At 42.5% G+C, this 16,194-nt stretch overlaps 1 protein-coding gene across 1 annotated transcript in view; it reads left to right on the top strand.

Annotated features, from left to right (window-relative positions):
* The window catches only part of TCERG1L (transcription elongation regulator 1 like), a 295,127-nt gene that overhangs the window by 203,026 nt on the left and 75,907 nt on the right, over nucleotides 1-16,194 (top strand). Inside the window, exon 7 of the mRNA XM_038743981.1 lies at nucleotides 6,489-6,574. Within this exon, the coding sequence (XP_038599909.1) occupies nucleotides 6,489-6,574 (86 nt within the window). The remainder of the gene's footprint in view (nucleotides 1-6,488; nucleotides 6,575-16,194) is intronic.

Below are 16,194 nucleotides of genomic sequence, written 5' to 3'. Positions count from 1 at the left end.
TAAGCACTGGGGAGGTTACAAGGTGATCAGGTTGTCCCACGGGGAGCTCACAGTCCTAATCCCCATTGTACAGATGAGGGAACTGAGGTACAGAGAATGATAGTAATAATAATAATAATAATAATAATAATAATGGTATTTGTTAAGCGCTTACTATGTGCAAAGCACCGTTCTAAGTGCTGGGGGGACATAGGGTGATTAGGTTGTCCCATGTGGGGCTCACAATCTTAATCCTCATTTTACAGATGAGAGAATTGAGGTACAGAGCAGTGAAGTGACTTGCCTGAAGTCACAGAGCTGACAAGTGACGGAGCAGGGATTTGAACCCATGACCTCTGACTCCAAAGCCCAGGCTCTGAGAAGTGATTGACTCACCCAAGGTCACACAACAGATAAGTAGAGGAGCTAGGATTAGACCTCAGGTTCTTCTGAGACCCAAGTCTTTGCTCTATCCAATAGGCCACACTGCTTCTCATGTATTGAATCATCCCAATATATCACTTCTTCCAGATGTAATAATAATAATAATAATGGTATTTGTTAAGCACTTACTATGTGCCAAGCACTGTTCTAAGTGCTGGGGTAGATGCAAGGCAATCAGGTTGTCCCACATGGGGCTCACAGTATTAATCCCCATTTTATAGATGAAGATGTAGTTGCTCTGTCCCTAATACCAAAGCACACTGAACTTTTATTCTAGTATGTATGACTTCCCATGAGAGAGCAAAATGTTAGTGCATCATATAATTGAAGCTGATAACCTAACTAGTAAACTTATAACCAATTTCATTATCGCTAACATCTGAAGACATTCACCCCTCTAGACCGTAAGCTCATTTTGTTCAGGGAAGATGTCTACCAACTCTGATATATTTTACTCTACCCAGAGCCTAGTACAGTGCTCTTCACATGGTAAGCGCTCAATAAATGATTGAATGAATAAACGAATGAATAGGTATGATTGACAAGATGATTGCTTGATTCTCATTTTTTATCCAGAATTGGATAGAGACCTAAATTTGTTTTCTCTTTGGGACATCCGCCATTTAATCACAAATGTAGAAACCATACAAACTCATTTCCAGCATCAAACACTTCGCAGAAAATTGCAGGAGTGGGGGTCAACAAGGCATCTTTTAATCATAAATTGCACTTTCAGAATCCAATTTAGATTATATCCTACACTATGTATGGAAATAACTGTGACCTTTTCCTAACATTTCAAATTATCCACCAGCCTCTCTCTGTGAGTTTTCTCTTTCAAAACACTAATGCAATGGAAATTCACCCAGCTATAATAAGCAATTACGGTGAAACATAAATAATATTAAAATCTCTCGGCATCAAAGCTAAACTCCATGGTAACACAGAGACAATGGGGGAATGGGGTGTGAAAGGAGAATGTGTGGAAACCCAAACAACTGCTTAGTACAGTGTTCTGCACACAGTAAGTACTCAGTCAATACCATTGATTGATTGATAATTCTTGTCTCATGCAGAAATCAGGAAACTGAAAATGGGGAGGTGTTTCTTACCAAATTTGTGCTTCTAGGTCATATGTTTAGTCTGTTGCTTCTCAATCTTCGTACTCTCTGACTGACTATTGGCTATATACTGGGTAATCCAATCGATCAATCATATTTTTGAGCACATACTGAATTATAATAATGACAATGATGGTATTTGTTAAGTGCTTACTACGTGCCAAGCACTGTTCTAAGCACAGGGGTAGATACAAGGTAATCAGGTTGTCCCACGCGGGGCTCACAGTCTTAGTCCCTACTTTACAGATGAGGTCACTGAAGCACAGAAAAGTGAAGTGGCTTGCCCAAAGCCACAAAACTGACAAGTGGCAGAGTCCGGATTAGAACCCATGACCTCAGACTCCCAAGCCCGTCCTCTTTCCACTAAGTCATACTGCTTCTCAATACAGAGCACTGTGCTAAGGCCTTGAGAGAGCACAATACAACAGAGAAGCATCATGGCTTCATGGCCAGAGCATGGACTTGGGAGTCCGAGTCCTGGTTTCTAATCCCGACTCTGCCATTTATCAGCTGTGTGACTTTGGGCAAGTCACTTCACTTCTCTGGGCCTCAGTTCCCTCATCTGTAAAATGGGGATTAAGACTGTAAGCCCCACGTGGGACAGCTGATTACCTTGTATCTCCCCCAGCTCTTAGAACAGTGCTTGGCACATAGGAAGTGCTTAACGAATACCATCATCATTATTATGGTTATTAACAGAGTTATATCCCACTGAAAACCCTTTTTTTACCCCATATTTTTGATTCATTGCTTTTCAGAGCGTTGACATGATATTGTTTTGACTTGATGAGTACCTTAAAGGTGATACCTATCTAGTTTGTTCTGGTGGTTTGACATGGAGGGATGATTAGCTCCTTGTGGGCTTGGAGCATGTCTGATAAATCTGTTGGATTGCACTCTCCCAAGAGCTTAGTACAGTGCTCGATAAATACCACTGCTTGACTGATTGATTGATTTTGCTTTGACTCAGCCTGAAACTTGAAGTTGATACATACGTAGTTTGGTGATTCTGAATGGAAGAAGGGCATTAACTACTGCTACCTCTCCAATTACTTGGTCCTATGCAACACTTTTTTCATGGTATTTATTAAGTGCTTACTATGTGCCAGGCACTGTACTAAGCGCCAGGGTGGATACAAGATAATCAGGTGGGACACAGTCCCTGTTGCATGGGGGTTCTTAGCCTTAATCCCCATCAGTCCCACTTTCACAACATCGCTAAAATCCACGCTTTCCTCTCCATCTAAACTGCTACCATGTTAATCCAATCACTCATCCTCTCCCGCCTGGATTACCACATCAGCCTCCTTGCTGGCCTCCCTGCCTCCTGCCTTTCCCCCACTCCAGTCCAGACTTCACTCCGCTACCCAGATAATTTTTCTACCAAAACGTACTCCTCTTCTCCCACTCCCTTCTGTGTCGCCCTGATGCGCTCCCTCTGCTCTTCCTCCCTTCCAGCCCCACAGCATTTATATCCAAATCTGTCATTCATTTATTTCTATTAATGTCTATCACCCCCTCTAGACTCTAAGCTAGTTGTGGGCAGGGAAGGTGTCTGTTTATTGTTCTATTGTACCCTCCCAAGAGCTTAGTGAAGTGCTCTGACAGTAAGCACTCAATAAATATGGTTAAATGAATGAATGGATTTTACAGATGAGGTAACTGAGGAGGAGGAGAGGAGTGAAGTGGTTTCCACAAGGTCACACAGCAGACAAATAGTGGAGCTGGGATTAGACAATTTGTACCATTTTGTCATGAACAGTAGCAAAACTAGATATTATGTGGATGAGCTAACTTGTCCTGTTCAGCCGTAAGCTCATTTTGGACAGGGAATGTATCTGCTGATTCTGTTGTTTTCTACCAAGAGCTCAGTACAGTGCTCTGCAAATTGTTAGTGCTCACTCAAATGTACTGGTCTTGGCTTTCACAATGGTCTCTATTTAACTAAACTAGAAGCTGAAACTAGGAAACATGTGTCACATACTTGGGATTAAGGCTGTGTTCAAACTCTGGACCATCCTGATGTGGAGAAGACTTGCTGACCCCTTTGCCCAGCGTGGCTTAGTGGAAAGAGCCCGGACTTGGAAGTCAGGGGTCATGGGTTCTAATCCCTGCTCCGCCACTTGCCACCTGTGTGACTTTGGGCAAGTCACTTCACTTCTCTGGGCCTCAGTCACCTCATCTGTAAAGTGGGGATTAAAACTATGAACCCCATACGGGACAACCTGATTACCCTGTATCTATATTGCCCAGCACTTAGAACAGTGCTATGCACATAGTGAGCACTTAACAAATAACATCATTATTATTATTACCCCAGCGCTTAGAAAAGTGCTTGGCACATAGTAAGTGCTTAACAAATATCATCATCATCATCACATGACGTCATTATATAACCCAAAGCAGCATAATGTAATAATACTAATAATAATGCTATAAAGATGATGATGATGATGACAATAATAGCAACTGTATCATTTGTTAAGTACTTAATGTGTGCCAAACACTGTGGTAAGCACTGGGGTAGATGCAATCAATCAATCAATCATATTTATTGAGCGCTTACTGTGTGCAGAGCACTGTACTAGGTGCTTGGGAAGTAGAAATTGGCAACATATAGAGACAGTCCCTACCCAACAGTGGGCTCACAGTCTAAAAGGGGGAGACAGAGAACAAAACCAAACATACTAACAAAATAAAATAAATAGAATAGATATGTACAAGTAAAATCAATAAATAGAGTAATAAACATGTACAAACATATATACATATATACAGGTGCTGTGGGGAAGGGAAGGAGATGCAATACAATTGGAATGTGAGCTCCATGTGGGACAGGGACTGTGTCCAACCTGATTAATCTCTACTTACCCCGGTTCTTAGGACAGTACATGGTCCATAGTAAGCACTAAACAAGTATTATTATCATTATTATTATTATTATTATTATTATTATTATTATTATTATTGTTATTATTATTATTATTATTATTATTATTACCACACACTGTCCCTCTCCCACATGGGGCTCACAGTCTGAGACATTTTATTAAGCACATATTACATGCCAAACACTTTACTAAGTATCATGGCATAGTGGAGAGATCCCGGGCCTGGGAATCATAAGGTCAAGAATTACAATCCCGGCTCCACCACTTGTCTGCTATGTGACCTTGAGCAAGTCAGTTCACTTCTCTGTGCCTCAGTTACCTCATCTGTAAAATGGGGATTGAGAGGGTGAGCCCCATGTGAGACAGGGACTGTGTCCCACCTGACTGGCTTATGTCCAACCCAGTGCTTAGTACAGTGCCTGGCACATAGTAAGCACTTAAGAAATATCATAATAATTGTTATTGCTATTATTATTAATAATATTTTATTATAATTATTATTTATAATAATAATATTATTATTATTAATAATAATAATAAGCACTTAGAAGAGTTCAGCATATGTAGGAGAAACAATCCACACCCACTGCTTGGCCTTGTGGAAAGAGGGCAGACTTGGGAGTCAGAGGGCCTGGGTTCTAATCTCAGGCCTTCCTTTTACCTTCTGTGTGACCTTTGAGCCAGTCATTTAGCTTCTCTGTGCCTCAATTTCCAGTTCTCCCTCCAACTCAGATTGCAAGCCCTGTGTGGGCCAGGAACAGTCCCCCACCCGATTAATTTGTATCTACCCCAGCACATAGTAAGCAGTGAAGGAAATGTCAGTAGACCAAGAGAAGCAGCATGGCGTGGTGGCTAGGACACAGGCCTGGGAATCAGAGATCATGGATTCTAATCCCTGCTCTACCACTGGTCTGCTGTGTGACCTTGGGTAAGTCACTACACTTCTCTGGGCCTCAGTGTCCTCATCTGGAAAATAGGGATGGAGACCGTAAGTCCCACGTGGGACAGATTGTGTCCAATCTGATTTGCTTGTGTCCACCCCAGCGCTTAGTACGTTGCCTGGCCATAGTAAGCACTTAACAAATACCGCAATTATTGTATTATTACTACAATATAATAGAAGCAGGCATATAATCACTTAGAACCTGTGAGCTCATTGTGGCCAGGGAATGTATCCATTTATTGCTATGTTGTACTCTCCCAAGCATTTAGTACAGTGCTCTGCACACCAAAAGCACTCAATAAATATGACATCTTGACTGACTGGTAATAATTTACAGATATGAAAGAAGCAGCATGGCTTAGTGGAAAATGCTTGGGCTTGGAAGTCAGAAGTCGTGGGTTCTAATCCCAGCTCCGCCACTTATCAGCTGTGTGACTTTAGGCAAGTCACTTCACTTCTCTGGGCCTCAGTTACCTCAGTTGTAAAATGAGGATTAAGACTGTGAGTCCCTCATGGGACAACCTGATGACCTCGTAACTTCCCCAACGCTTAGAACAGTGCTTTGCACATAGTAAGCGCTTAATAGAGAAGCAGCATGGCTCAGTGGAAAGAGCATGGGCTTTGGAGTCAGAGGTCATGGGTTCAAATCCCGCTCTGCCAATTACCAGCTGTGTGACTTTGGGCAAGTCACTTAACTTCTCTGTGCCTCAGTTCCCTCATCTGTAAAATGGGGAGTAAGACTGTGATCCCCCCCGTGGGACAACCTAATCACCATGTAACCTCCCCAGTGCTTAGAACAGTGCTTTGCACATAGTAAGCACTTAATAAATGCTATCGTTATTAATAAATGCCATTATTATTATTATTCTCCGGGCCTCAGTTACCTCATCTGTAAAATGAGGATTTTAAGACTGTGAGTCCCTCATGGGACAACCTGATGACCTTGTATCTACCCCAGTGCTTAGAACAGTGCTCGGCACATATAAGCACTTAAAAAATGCCATCATTTTTATTTTTATTATTATTGTCAATGGCTCCAGCAGTAGAGTATTTTACCGTGTCGTGCTTATATTGTCTTCCATTCTAATTCCAACCTCTCTGTCTCTGAAGGAATGTTCTTTGCTGGGGCGTGAGGACAACAGCTCATCAAAAGACAATAAGCCTGTCGCGTCTACTCCTGTCCCGGGATCTCCTTGGTAAGTGATCTCCAACTCCCGCAAACCCCAGGGCTCTGTTACATTACCACTTCTCAAATGTCCCCATTTCACCCCCGGGAGCAGAAAGGAAATGCCGTTTTGTCCGCACAATGTGATCCTCTGATGTTCTTACAAAATCGTGGTGCTGGTCTGTTTGATCATGAATAATAACAATCATAATGGCATTTATTAAGCACTTCATCATCATCATCAACATCAATCATATTTATTGAGCACTTACTGTGTGCAGAGCACTGTACTAAGCACTTGGGAAGTACAAATTGGCAACATATAGAGACAGTCTCTACCCAACAGTGGGCTCACAGTCTAAAATGGGGAGACAGAGAACAAAACCAAACATACTAACAAAATAAAATAAATAGAATAGATATGTACAAGTAAAATAAATAAATAGAGTAATAAATATGTACAAACATATGTGTCAAGCACTGTTATAAGAACTGGGGGCAGATAGGGAAGCAGTGTGGCCTAGTGGTTAGAGCCTGGGCCTAGGAGTCAGAAGGACCTGGGTTGTCTCTCTGTCGCTTGTCAGCTGTGCGTCCTAGGACAAGTCACTTCACTTCTCTGGGCTTCTGTTCCCTCATGGGGATTAAGACATGACCCCTGTGTGGGACAGGGGCTGTGTCCAGCTTGATTAGTTTGTAATAATAATAATAATGATGATGGTATTTGTTAAGCACTAACGATGTGCCAAGCACTGCTCTAAACTCTGGGGTAGATACAACATAATCAGGTTGTCCCACATGGGGCTCACAGTTCTTAATCTCCATTTTACAGATGAGGTATCTACCCCAGTGCTTAGGACAATGATTGACATGTACTAAAGCTCTTAAAAAATACCAGTATTATTATTATTATTATTATCATTACAAACTAATCAAGTTGGACACAGTCCCTGTCACACTGGGCTCACAGTCTTAATCCCCATTATACAGGTTAGGTCACTGAGGCCCATGGAAGTGAAGAGAGTTGTCCAGGGTTACATAGTAGACTTGTGGCGGGGCCAAGATTAGAACCCAAGTCCTTCTGACTCCCAGGCTTGGGCTCTATTCACTAGTCTATGCTGCTTCACATTATCGCTATAATTCTGTTTGTTCTAACGATTTTGACACCTGTCTACGTGTTTTATTTTATTGTCTGTCTCCCCCTTCTAGACTGTGAGCCCATTGTTGAGTACGGACCAGCTCTATTATGTTGCCAACTGTACTTCCCAAATGCTTAGTACAGTGCTCTGCACACAGTAAGCGCTCAGTAAATGCAATTGAATGAATTACAGAATTCAGTCAGTATTGAGCACTTTCTGAGAGCAGAATATTGTACTAAGCACTTGGGAGGTTACAATATAACACTAAACAGACACATTTTTCTGCTGACAATGAGTTTACAGTCTAGAGGATGATTTTTCATGGGTGGAAGGCAGAGATTGCATTATTCTCTCCCAAGCCCTTGGTACAATGCTCTGTGTTTAGTAAGAACTCCATAAATACCATCGATCGATCGATTGATTGGTATACTTCCAGAAGCAGGCATTCAGTTGATGATGATGACGATGGTTATAATGATAATGGTGGTGATGATGATGATGATGATGAAGAAAATATCACATTAAAGATTCCTGATGACTAAATTCCCGAAACCTGATTAATTCTTGGAGGTAAATGAGTAGCTAGGGGATATGTTCCATGTGAAATTGTAAGCCCCTAGGAAATGCGTCTTGAGTTCCTGTTGTGTTTCCCAAGCACATCAGTACAGTGCACTGCGCTCAATTAGGCATTGAATAAATGTAATTACTACTACTGTTATTCATTGCATGCCCATGGGAGGTATTTATAGTCGTCCAATATATTTGAAGAAGACTCCACTTGTGCTGAAATTCACTCAGGAATTCCTTGTGTCTTTGAGGATGGTTAGTTGGAGATGTAGCCAGATGATTCCACTTGGGTGAGAGGAAACTGAAGTGTGAGAAAATGTGGACAGGTCAGAGCTACCAACTCTGTCTTATTGTGATAACTGTGTTATGGAATAGAGAAGCAGCGTGGTGCAGGGGAGAGAGACCGGGTTTGGGAGTCTGAGAATGTGGATTCTAATCCCGACTCCACCACTTATCTGCTGTGTGACCTTGGGCAAGTCACTAAACTTCTCTTTGCCTCAGTTACTTCATCTGCAAAATGGGGATTAAAAGTGTGAGCCCCACATGGGACAACCTGATTACCTTGTATCTACCCCAGTGCTTAGAACAGTGCTTGGCATATAGTAAGCACTTAACAAGTACCATAATTATTGTTATTATTATATTTTTAAGTACTTAGTATGTGCAGGCACTGTATTAACCACTGGGGTGAATACAAGAAAATTAGGTTGAACACAGTCCCTGTCCCTCTTGGGGCTCACAGTCTTGATCCCCATTTTACAGATGAGGTAACTGAAGCCCAGAGAAGTGAAGTGACTTACCCAAGGTGACACAGTAGACACATGATGGGGCCAGGATTAGAATCTATGACCTTCTGACTCCCAAGCCCGGCCTCTATCCACTAGGCCAGGTTGCTGCCCTTCTCCCAAGGACTTATTACAGTGCTCTGCACACAGTATCTGCTCAATAAATGCTACTGACGGACTGATGATCTGCTGGAGGTTGAGGATAGGAATTCAGGGATGAAGGGAGAGTGTGAGAAAGAGATCAAGCTATGAATGTCTGTTTCCCCCTTTGGAATAAAAGCTTGTTGCAGGCAGGGAATGTGTCTGCCAACTCTGTTATATTGTTAGATTTGTACTTTACTAAGTACTTAGTACAGTGTTCTCCATTCAGTAAGCGCTCATTGAATATGAGTGATTGAGTGATTCAAATGAAAGTAAGGAAGTTAGCTGGAAAGGAACAAGGGTGTGAGCTGAGATGAGGTGAGGGAAGAAGGAGGATGGTGGGGAGGGAATAAGTACTGCCTATTATTTTGTTATAATAATAATAATAATGGCATTTATTAAGCACTTACTATGTGCAAAGCACTGTTCTAAATTCTGGGGAGGTTACAAGGTGATCAGATTGTCCCATGGGGGGCTCACAGTCTTAATCCCCATTTTACAGATGAGGTAACAGAGGCCCAGAGAAGTTAAGTGACTTGCCCAAAGTCACACAGCTGACAGTTGGTGGAGCCGGGATTTGAACCCATGACCTCTGACTCCAAAGCCCGGGCTCTTTCCACTGAGCCACGCTGCTTCTTAATATATATTCTATATTCCATATAGAATATATATTACAATATATATTCTAACAGCTAAGGAGGTACCATCTAACATCCCCAAAACTAGTAAAAGTAGGAATTGGATTAGTATTTACTGAGCATACATTGTGTGTTCAGTGTGGCTCAGTGGAGATAGCCCAGGCTAGGGAGTCAGAGGTCATGGGTTCTAATCCTGGCTCCACCACTTGTCAGCTGTGTGACTTTGGGCAACTTCTCTGGGCCTCAGTTCCCTCATCTGTAAAATGAGGATTGAGACTGTGAGCCTCATATGGGACAATCTGATTACCTTGCAACTACCCCAGTGCTTAGAACAGTGCTTGGCACATAGTAAGCGCTTAACATATACCATCATTATGAGTGCTCAATAAATATGATTGAATGAATACATTGGGAGCAATGAAATGTTTAAAGCAGTTGAGAAGAACAATTAATCAATCAATCAGTGGTATTTATTAGCACTTACTGGGTGCAAAGCACTGTACAAAATGTTTGGGAGAGTATAATACAACAGAGTTAATACTTATAATTATGGTGTTTGATAAGTGCTTACTATGTGCCAGTCACTGTACTAAGCTCTGGGGTGGATACAAGCAAATTGGGTTGGATACAGTCCCTGTCCCATGTAGGGCTCACAGTTTCAATCCCCATTTTCTGGATGAGGTCACTGAGACCCAGTGAAGTGAAGTGACTTGCCCAAGGTCATGCAGCAGACAACTGTCGGAGCTGGGATTAAAACCCATGACCCTCTGATTCCCAGGCCCGGGTTCTATCCATTATTCATTCATTCACTCATTCATTTGATCGCATTTATTGAGCGCTTACTGTATGCAGAGCACTGTACTAAGCGCTTGGGATGTACAAGTTGGCAACATATAGAGATGGTCCCTACCCAACAGCGGGCTCACAGTCTAGCATTATGCCATGCTGCTTACCAGTGTACAGAGGGAGGCAGACATTAAAGTAGATTAGGGATGGTGGAAATAGTAAACTTTAAGGATGAGTATTTAGACTGTGAGCCCAATGTTGGGTAGGGACTGTCTCTATATGTTGCAAATTTGTACTTCCCAAGTGCTTAGTACAGTGCTCTGCACATAGTAAGCGCTCAATAAATACGATTGATGATGATGAGTATTTAAGTGCTGTGGGGCTGGGGTGACAATCAAAGTGCAGAGTGAGAGGTGGGTGGATAAAGGAAAGGAGGACTTAGGGGCATCGAGAGATGCAGTTACAAAGTTAGGAGGAGATTTGGAAGGGCTTGTTCTTTGCTAAAGATTCATATGTTCATTCAGTTGTATTTATTGAGAGCTTACTATGTGCAGAGCACTGTACTAAGAGCTTGGGAGAGTGCAATATAAAAATAAAAAGACACATTCGTGCCCACAACGAGCTTATCAATCATTCATATTTACGGATAGCTTACTGTGTGCAGTGCATTGTTTTAGGTCCTTGGAGAACACAGTACTACAAAGTTGGTAGGCATGTTCCCTGCCCACAACGAACTTACAGTCCAGTGGGGGATACGGATTTTTTTTTTTCTTATGCCATTGAGTCGTCTCTGACCCATAGCGATGCCATGGACACATCTCCCCTAGAAGGCCCCGCTCTCCATCTCCCATCATTCTGGGAGTCCACAGACTTTTCTTGGTAAAAGCACAGAAGTGGTTTACCACCTCTGCCTTCCACGCAGTAAACCTGAGTCTCCACCCATGACTCTCTCCTCTGCCTCTGCTTCCCAGCACAGGGGACTTAAGCCTTGTAGCATTCACTCATTCATTCAATTGTATTTATTGAGCGCTTACTGTGTGCAGAACACTGTACCAAGTGCTAGGCATGTACAAGTCAGCAACATATAGAGATGGTCCCTACCCAACAATGGACTCACAGTCTAGAAAGGGGAGACAGACAACAAAACAAGACATGTGGACAGGTGTCAAGTTGTCAGAACAAATAGAATTAAATCTAGATGCACAACATTAACAAAATAAATGGAATAGTAAATATGTACAAGTAAAATAAATAGAGTAATAAATCTGTACAAACCCGCCACTCACTAGCCACTGGCCAAGCTAGGCATGGAATGGACAGACCTCTGCTTCACTCCCCCTCCCATATCCGAGACTGGTAGTGTACTGGAAACCCATCAGGTGCCACCCTGAGAGGGAAATACAGATGTTAGTACAAATAAATAAATGACGGATATGCACGTAAGTGCTGTGGGGCTAAGGGAGGGGAGAATAAAGGGAGAAAAACTAACAGCAAGGGTGAGGCCGCAGTGGGTGGAAAAAGGGGGCTTAGTCAGGGAAGCCCTCTTTGAGGTGATGGGATTTTAATAGGGCTTTTGAAGAGCGATCGTCTGTTGGGTATGAAGAGGGAAGACATTCCACTGTTGGTTAGGGACTGTCTCTATATGTTGCCAATTTGTACTTCCCAAGCGCTTAGTACATCATCATCATCATCATCAATCGTATTTATTGAGTGCTTACTATGTGCAGAGCACTGTACTAAGCGCTTGGGAAGTACAAATTGGCAACATATAGAGACAGTCCCTACCCAACAGTGGGCTCACAGTCTAAAAGGGGGAGACAGAGAACAAAACCAAACATACTAACAAAATAAAATAAATAGAATAGATATGTACAAGTAAAATAAATAAATAGAGTAATAAATATGTATAAACATATATACATATATACAGGTGCTGTGGGGAAGGGAAGGAGGTAAGATGGGGGGGATGGAGGGGGGACGAGGGGGAGAGTGCTCTAGTACAGTACTAGTACAGTGCTCTGCACATAGTAAGCGCTCAATAAATACGATTGATGATGATGATAGTAAGTGCACAATAAATATGATTGAATGAATGAAGTGGTAAATAAATTACAGATAAATTATTGATGTGTACATACGTTTTGTTTGAAGATAAAGCTGCTGAAAAAAAGATTGTATCCATGGGTGTGAGTGGCTGAAAAGCAGTGTTCCCTAGTGGAAATTGCACAAAGGCCCTAATACCGGTTCCACCACTTGGCTCGGTGACCTTGGACAAGTCACTTCACTTCTCTGTGCCTCAGTTTCCTCAACCATAAAATGGGGATGAAATACCTGTTCTCTTTCCTGTTTAGACTGTGAGCTCCATTTGGGACAGGGACTGTGTCTGACCCGATTAACTTTTATTTCCCCCAGCACTTAGAACAGTAAGCGCTTAACAAATAACATAGAAAAAGAAAGCCAAATTAATCAGACACTTCTAATTCCACTTGGACAGATTTTCCTGGCTACTGCGAATTTGGTTGGCTTGCCTGCTGTTGATTGCCTGATGACTTCCTGGTTGCCCTGCAATCTCTTTATAAAGTTGGTGGACATTTTGGAGTCTTGAAATAAAATGTCCTGCATTTCTGGAAGGTTTTCCCTCAGCTGTTGTGTTGTCCTGCTGTAAAGCAGTTATGACATATGTTACGGTGTGACATCTTTATTAATCTTGGCATCATACATATGGGAATGTCGGGGATAACTCACTTTGGTGACACCGCAATCTGCTGCCATGAAAAAAATCTCATGCCATAGGGATCTGTCAATTTTTTACTCAATTAACTTAAATCATATCACGGTTCCCTACTTATTAAGTCATTATTAGTAGATGGCATTTACATCGAGGCAGTAGAGCGTTAAGATCTGAAGAAACCTTTACGTACCAGTTAGCCTAGAATTGAAAAACACTCTTCAATAAACATGCTGAAGAAAAATCTATGAAGTCATTATCAATCTGCATTACAGGGACTCGGTATTTATTGAATGCTTACTGGGTTTGAAGCACTCTATTAAACACCTGGGGGAATAAGGAGAAGGCAATGACACATTCATTGGCTTGAGGTAGCTTTATGATCTAATGGAGGAGACAAACGATTTTCTGTTGATGGGCGCAGGAAGAATGACAAAAACACAACTGGTTCATTGATTCATTCATTCATTCATATTTATTGAGCACTTACTGTGTGCAGAGCACTGTACTAAGTGCTTGGAAAGTACAATTCAGCAAAAAAGAGAGACAATCCCTGTCCACCCCAGGTTTAAAGTCTAGAGATGGGGAGGCAGACATCAAAACTAGTTAATGGGCACAATGTAAATTAAGAGAATTATAAACAAATATATATAACAAATAAGTGCTGTGGCAGGCGGAGTGGGGGAAGCAAAGGGAGCAAATCAAGGCGATGCAGAAGGGAAAGGGAGCTGAGGAAAAGAGGGCTTAGTCTGGGAAGGCCTTTTGGAGGAGGTGAGCCTTCAGTAGGGCTTTGAAGGGGGAAAGAGCGATTGTCTATGGGATTTGAGAAGGGAGGGCATTCCAGGCCAGAGGTACCATGTGGGCCAGGGGTCGGGGAGCTCAGTACAGTGCTCTGCACACAGTAAGTGCTCAATAAATATGATTGAATGAATGAATGAGACAGGCGAGATGGAGGCCCAGTGAGAAGGTTAGCAGCACCAGAGGAGTGGAGTGTGCAGGCTGGGATGGAGAAGGAGAGAAGGGAGGTGAGGTAGGAGGGGGTACGGGGATGGACAGCTCTGAAGCCAGTAGTGAGGAGTAGCAGGTAGGAAGACAAATGAATGATCACATCTTTAAATTTTTAAATGCTGGGGATAGGACGTGTAATACGTAAGCCTTAAATGTGGATGTTGAGTTGATCTGATTGGGGTGTTGTGAATTAATCAGAGAAGGCTTTCTAGAGGAGGTGGGGTTTTACAAGGGCTATGGTTTGGTGGATTGATGGGGTGGGGGCTTCCTGCTGGGGGGGACATGAAGGGCAAAGCGTCAGAGGAGGGAGAGTCAAGAGGGAGCTATAGTGAGTTGCCTTGGGGAGGGTAATAGGTGGAGAGCAGTGGATCACTTAGTATAGCACTCTGCACATAGTAAGCACTCAATAAATTCAATTGTGCAGATTTACTACTCTATTTTATTTGTACATAATAACTGTTCTATTTTTTTGTTAATAATGATAATGGCATTTGTTAAGTGCTTACTATGTGCAAAGCACTGTTCTAAGCGCTGGGGAGGATACAAGGTGATCAGGTTGTCCCACATGGGGCTCACAGTCTTAATCCCCATTTTACAGATGAGGTAACGGAGATTCAGAGACGTTAAGTGACTTGCCCAAAGTCACACAGCTGACAATTGGCGGAGCTGGGATTTGAACCCATGACCTTTGACTCCAAATCCTGTACTCTTTCCACTGAGCCATGCTGCTTCTCTAATGATGTGCATATAGCTATAATTCTATTTGCTCTGATGATTTTGACACCTGTCTACATGTTTTGTTTTGTTGTCTGTCTCCCTCTTCTAGACTGTGAGCCCGTTGTTGGGTAGGGACCGTCTCTACATGTTGCTGACTTGAACTTCCCAAGCGCTTAGTACAGTGCTCTGCAAACAGTAAGCGCTCAATAAATACTAATGAACAAATGAATTGAATGAAAGAGGAGGGATGAGGATGATAGAAAAATGGAGACAGTTTGTGTGAAACCTTGGACACAATGTTCCAGTTCGAACAAAAAGAATAATGAGGCAATTAAAAGCAGATTGGTTTAGTTGATGGAGCATGGACCCAGGATACAGGAGGCCCTGGGTTCTAATCCTGACTCCTCCACCCATCTGCTGTATGACCTTGGGCAAGTCACTTCACTTCTCTGGGCCTCAGTGCCCTCATCTGGAAAATGAGGATTAAGACTGGGAGCCCCATGGGGGACAGGGACTGTGTCCAACCTGATTAGCTTGTATCTACCCCAGCACTTAAAACAGTGATTGATATATAGTAAGCGCTTAGCAAGTGCCATAATTATTATTAATTGTTATCACATTGAGTTTCTCCTCGATGCAGAGGATTTTGCGGAATGTGAGAGCCGTGTGCCCTGGGGCAGTCAAGAAAATGACCTGGGCAACAGCAAAAAGTAAGGTTTTAAGGTTGGAGTCAAAGAAAACAATGAGATACTGCTACAGATGTGTAATAGACGAGAAGCAGTCTGGCCTAGTAGAAAGAGCCCCGGTCTACCTCAGTCTAAACCTGTCTCTGCAACTTGTCTGCTGTGTGACCTTGGGCAAGTCACTTCAATTCTCTGGGCCTCTGTTACCTCATCTGGAAAATGGGGATTAGAACAGCGAGCCCCATCAGGGACAGGGACTCTGTCGAACCGAAGTGTTGCCAACTTGTACTTCCCAAGCACTTAGTACAGTGCTCTGCACATAGTAAGCACTCAATAAATACGATTGAATGAACAAATGAATGAAAGTATCTCTTTATTGTTATATTATACTCTCCCAAGTGCTTAGTACAGTGCTTTGCATACAGTAAGTGATCAATAAATATGACTGGAGGAATGAATGAT

Source organism: Tachyglossus aculeatus, chromosome 3, assembly GCF_015852505.1.
Source record: "Tachyglossus aculeatus isolate mTacAcu1 chromosome 3, mTacAcu1.pri, whole genome shotgun sequence".
NCBI classification, from domain to species: Eukaryota; Metazoa; Chordata; class Mammalia; order Monotremata; family Tachyglossidae; genus Tachyglossus; species Tachyglossus aculeatus.
This window is presented reverse-complemented; position numbering and strand designations above follow the sequence as displayed.